Here is a 5,101-nt window from a genome sequence, read left to right as displayed (position 1 = left end):
GTTTGCTGTGGTAAACTAAGAGTAAGAACATGAGTCAAGTTTTCTGTAGAAAACACTGGAGCACAAGAGAACTCCATGCACGGTGAAATAAGTGGCAAAAAATGTATCCCAGGGTCTCTTTGCTTTGGGGGCACAGATTTCATGATGTGAAAGAGTCCAGCGCTTTGATTCATTTTCTTTTAATGGTCAGAATTTGTCAGAATTTACAGCATGCCATCATGTCAGCCAACCCTGCTATTTCTASCACAAATAATGAAGGAAGTCAAGTCCTCAGTAGACATTTGGAACAGAATTTTCCAATGCCATGGGGTGTGTGTGTCTGTTTGCACCATCCAACATTGCTTCCAACAGTTCAGAGCATCGTGGACACGACTCAGAAACATTGACTGGAAATTCATCTACAAAGGTTGAGGACTCACAACCYCCATGTTGTACAGATGGTTATCTCCTCTCTCAAAGAACATGCTGGCATTACAAATACCATATGCATCTTGTTGTCACTTTTTTTACAGTTTTTSAGATTTGAAGGATCTCTGCAAGGAACTGTATTAATTTGTTTTTATGTGAGGTGAAAGGAGGCACTGGCTCAGACTGAGGACACAACTTGTCTTCAAAAAATAAATATCTGATGGCAATAATTCTTGAAAAAAGCATACTCAGAAAGCTAACCATTCACAATACTGCACCTTTTTTTTTTTTTTGCAAATACAAGGATGGTATTTGTTGCTGCTTCCCATATTTGTTGGTTTACATTGCTATCACTTTGCTTGCAAAACCTGGGTTATTCTACTGAACAGAAAAGATGACTCRGATTTGGGTAATGCTTACGACCGTACAAATAATCTACCAGTAGCAGTGGTGTCAGCTGGAGAATTAATGCTACAAGTGGATAACATCACGTTATTTGAAACCAAGAGCTCTTCACACAGTAGAAGACTGAGGGTCCTATTCAGCAAATATTCAGGGTCCTATGGCTGTGGCCACAGAGGTTCCAGAAGCTCTCGCCGAGTCTAATCCTGATTCAGGAACCAAAATGATATGCTGTGGATGTATTTCTCTGCACAGCCTGGATGWGCTGGACACCCTCCCCCACTTGATTCCTGGGAAGGAAAAAAAACACGTCTCTGTTTAGCTTTCARTGACATGAAAAGCAATCCCCAGTAATGAAATCTAAAGAAGTTAGCCAGGCATGTATGAMAAGAACAGGATGCCTGTGAAAAGGGAAGAGCTGTCAAAACCTAATTGTGGGCTCTGGCTGCAATGGAATTTATCAAAGAGGGAAGACAGGTTGGCTATAAGGATGCAGACAACTTGTGCTAAGAGACACTTCTTCTACTCTGGGCCATAGGAACCCTCACCCTGTTCTTGTGTGCTGTGTCAAGACATTCCTACCAACACCTGGCTAAAGCTGAAAGCTCCCCAATGCCCAGGCTGGCATTTCTAGCTCAGCCAGGGTCCAGCCTGTCCCTGGGGGCACAGAGAGATGGGCAGAGCTGGCCCACTTTGTCCCATCCTCTCTCGGATGCTGACAGCACCAGTGCTCCCCTGCAACACAGCCCATGGGCTCCAAATGTGCCCTGGCACTGGGAAACACCATTCCTGATGGACACAGGCATGGCTGGGGGTTCCTTCCCAGCATGGAACACCTTCCTATTGCCTGACAATCATTTCTGGAATTGCCTGTGGCCACTGCTCACAGCCAGGGAGGTCAATCTTTGGTGGCACAGACAGTAAATCAGAGGGGCTGTGAACTGCCTGTTCCCAAGGATTAGTGCTGCYAGCATCATTCCTGGCTTCCTATGGGTACTGTGCTCTTTCCTGGGGATAACTCTGAGGCTGTTCATAAACAAGACACTTCTTTTTGACTGGGATTACTCCCTGACTTCAGCCGGGGAGAGCAACAACAGGAGTAAGTTATGGTAACTTTAGGAAGCAATTCAGTTCAATCTTTGATGAATTTCTGTGTCTCATGGATTAGTGTTCCCTGTATTGGGGAGAGGATTAGACAGAGGGATTAAAAGGACATCTTTACCCCACTGGACTCTGTGGAATAGCCCCTGAGGATATGGCTAAGAAAGAGTTCAACAGGAATGCCAAATTTCTGCTGAATAGGTTAAAAGGGTGAGGAAGCCTCTTCGGCAGCCATCCAAGCGCAGAAGACCTGCATAACATTCCTGCTGAATAGGGCCCTAAAGACAAAAAACAAAACAAAACAAAACAAAAAAAACCACAGAAACCTTGAAAAGCTTTTCTGATCGTGTTGCTTCTTATCAGCGCCTCAGATCTCCAGAGACACTTCAACATATTTTTTTTTCAGTGTAGTTAGGCATCCTTTGAGATGTGCTAGTGCCATGGATGATATATGGTTACAAGAAAAAAGTCAAATAAGGTTGTTGTATATAAAAAAAAAATACATCTTGATTGTTCTGTAAACAAGGTTCACTTCTTTATATCAATTAACAGTGAAAGTTACCCAAGATCTTATTTAAAAAAACAAAACCAAACCCTCCAGTGCATAATGTTTGGTGTTTTGATGGATATATATCTGAGACATCAGTTACTTTCTGWCTCCCTAAAACTGAAAGGAGCAGACTTGCGTGTTACACCCGAATTTTAACACCAGCATTTCCAAGCCCTTTTCCAGGATTTACTCCATGGATTTCCAGGATTTACTTGGYTTTGCTCACAGAATTTTATGCCACATGGGAGAATATTATTGCAASGGGGAATCAAAGGCAGGAAATGAAAGCCTTACCTCCACGAGAGGATGCCAGTGAGCGATGGGTTTGCGAGGGTACGAGAGCATTTCGTTCCAGTGGTCGCGACCTAGACTTTCTGCATCGTTGCCTACTTGACAAACTCCAATGACCTCATTGTGACCTACACTGTGAAAATGTGCCATAATATTTTTTTCTTAAAATTTTACCTTGAGAACCACACTGTTTGCACATTTCATCAGAAACATTAATTGTGGGTTAATTCTTGCCTGAAGAATACAACACAATAGGAAATACATAAATTTGCTCTTTGCGTTTCCCGCTGACCAGAACCATTTAATATTTCCCCCCTCAGAGCACACAAAAGGTTCTTTGGCTGTGGTCTGTAATTAATTGCAAAGCAAACAGGCTCTAAGACACACCTTTATAAATGGACCATGTGTGTAAAAGCTTAGCATAAATGTACAAGCAGAACACCACGGTGTGACTGATTAAATGCTCAGTTACTKCAGTTCTGCTAAACACATATGCAGCTTACTTACTTACTTACTTATTTATGGATGCATATATAAAAATACATTTTAAAATTTAGTAAGGAAATTCTGCCTGAAAAAGCAAAAAAATCAGAGCTCAAGATGACATTAACTCTTCACTTATAGAGGAAAAAATGATAATGATAACAATTTTCATTTGGGATGCAAATCTAGCGTGCAAGGTGTCACCAGCCAAWATCTGATGCCATTTGACAGCTACAGGAATCTCACCGGTCATAATCCATAACAGCTATCGACAAGTTAATTTGGTCAATGTTTTCTGGAGGGACGTCAAAGACTATGGCTTCATTGTAAACGGGATTGAGGGTGTTCCTCTTGGTGGAAGTTTTTCGTTTCTTTAGCCGCCTTCCTTCGCACATTAAAGAAACCTTCACGTAGGGATCTGTGTGGATCAGAAGAACAACGTTGATTTTCTTTTGATGCTTTTAGGCAAATGGAAATGGGGAGTTGAAGGGAGCAGATTTCTTGTGTGCCCACACCTGCTTGTAGAATTAATCTCAGGACCTGAGTGGAATTTGAGCTTCTCTGTCACCATGGAAGCTTTACCTGCTTGGCTGCTTACACAACGTAGGTTCAAGAAGCTCCTTGTGGTGCACCAGCTTCTCAAAGGGTATTAAAATCTCCACTGAAGCGTGTTATACATGACTATTTTATACAACAGCCTGTGTAGCAGCCTATTTATAGCAGCCTAATTAMTTGTTAGATTTGTAGGACAGACAGAAGACGACATTGTTTTTCACAACAGGATTTACTGATGTGTGGTTAAATACAATCCAAAATGTAACAATTAGTGGCTTATATTTCTCAAGAGAATTATAACTATTTTTAAACTCCTGAAGGTAGCAAAAACAAAGCTATTTCTTTGCAGCTCCTTTTTGAGAGATTTACAACTCCCTGCTAGTATTTAAAAGTCATCTATGAAATCTTATTTAACTTTAGTTGGTGATTTTTATTGTMGAATTTTGAAAGGGCTGCTGAAAGGATTCTGGGATGATCACTGCTTTGTCCATATGTCAACACCACAGAATTGGCTCAGTGGCTCTTGGGGACTGTCACAGGGTCAGGCTGTGGCACAGTTGTAACAGTCTGCTGCACAAACAACTTCCCAGCGYTGGGAATGCATTTTGGCCAACTTATTCTCCTTCAAGTCACAGTGGCATTGGAAATAATAACCTTGCAGTSTTTTTGAGATCAACTTATTTTAAACTGTCRCTTGGAATGGAGCAAACTAAAATATATTGTTTATTTCTCATAAACTTTTTTACTAGAGTAGCTCAAGAGCACAGCAACCCTCTTCTCAAAAAGCATTCTGGGATCTGACAGTGTTAAATTCTGTGTCTTGGGAGGGAAATGGGACAGAAATCCACACCGAGCATTAAATTCATTCCTACCTGATGCTCCTGTGATATCCATTGCCTTTAAATTTCTCGCCTTTATTATTGTAATGGTTAGTCTACCAGCTGTTGGAAGGTAGCAGAGTGAAAACATAAGGTCACCAAGATCCACGTTATCCTGTTCCAAAAAAAGAAAGATAATGTAAAGCAACAAAAACAACTTTGCTACTCACAGCAGGACTTCAAGATAAAAAATACCTTCGGAGATCTGCATTTATGCAGTAAAAGCTGAATTTTCATTCTGAAACACATCTGAAAAGAATAGCCATCCATGGGCATCCAAGGTTTGAGTCTCTCATCAGAAGCAGAAGGATTATTAATTGTTGATAATAATAATGATAATAACAACAACTTCCTGTGCCTCACGTGGACAAGCTCCCTCAAGTAAGCTTACCCACCTTTTCATTGATAGATTAACTTGCAACCCTTTTCTGTG

At 41.1% G+C, this 5,101-nt stretch overlaps 1 protein-coding gene across 1 annotated transcript in view; it reads right to left on the bottom strand.

The window, feature by feature from the left end:
* Positions 1 to 1,035: 1,035 nt before the first annotated feature.
* Positions 1,036 to 5,101, bottom strand: part of SYT9 (synaptotagmin 9) — a 30,230-nt gene continuing 26,164 nt past the window's right edge. The window contains exons 4-8 of the mRNA XM_057386544.1: positions 4,663 to 4,783; positions 3,482 to 3,653; positions 2,756 to 2,885; positions 2,033 to 2,189; positions 1,036 to 1,100 (exon numbers count right to left, since the gene is read on the bottom strand). Coding sequence (XP_057242527.1) covers positions 2,082 to 2,189; positions 2,756 to 2,885; positions 3,482 to 3,653; positions 4,663 to 4,783 — 531 coding nt within the window. The 3' untranslated portion in view covers positions 1,036 to 1,100; positions 2,033 to 2,081. The remainder of the gene's footprint in view (positions 1,101 to 2,032; positions 2,190 to 2,755; positions 2,886 to 3,481; positions 3,654 to 4,662; positions 4,784 to 5,101) is intronic.

Source organism: Malurus melanocephalus, unplaced genomic scaffold, assembly GCF_030028575.1.
Source record: "Malurus melanocephalus ecotype Western Australia unplaced genomic scaffold, MMel_1.1 scaffold_989, whole genome shotgun sequence".
Classification (NCBI taxonomy): Eukaryota; Metazoa; Chordata; class Aves; order Passeriformes; family Maluridae; genus Malurus; species Malurus melanocephalus.
Note: the sequence above shows the minus strand (reverse complement) of the source record. Positions and strands in the feature narration are given on the sequence as shown.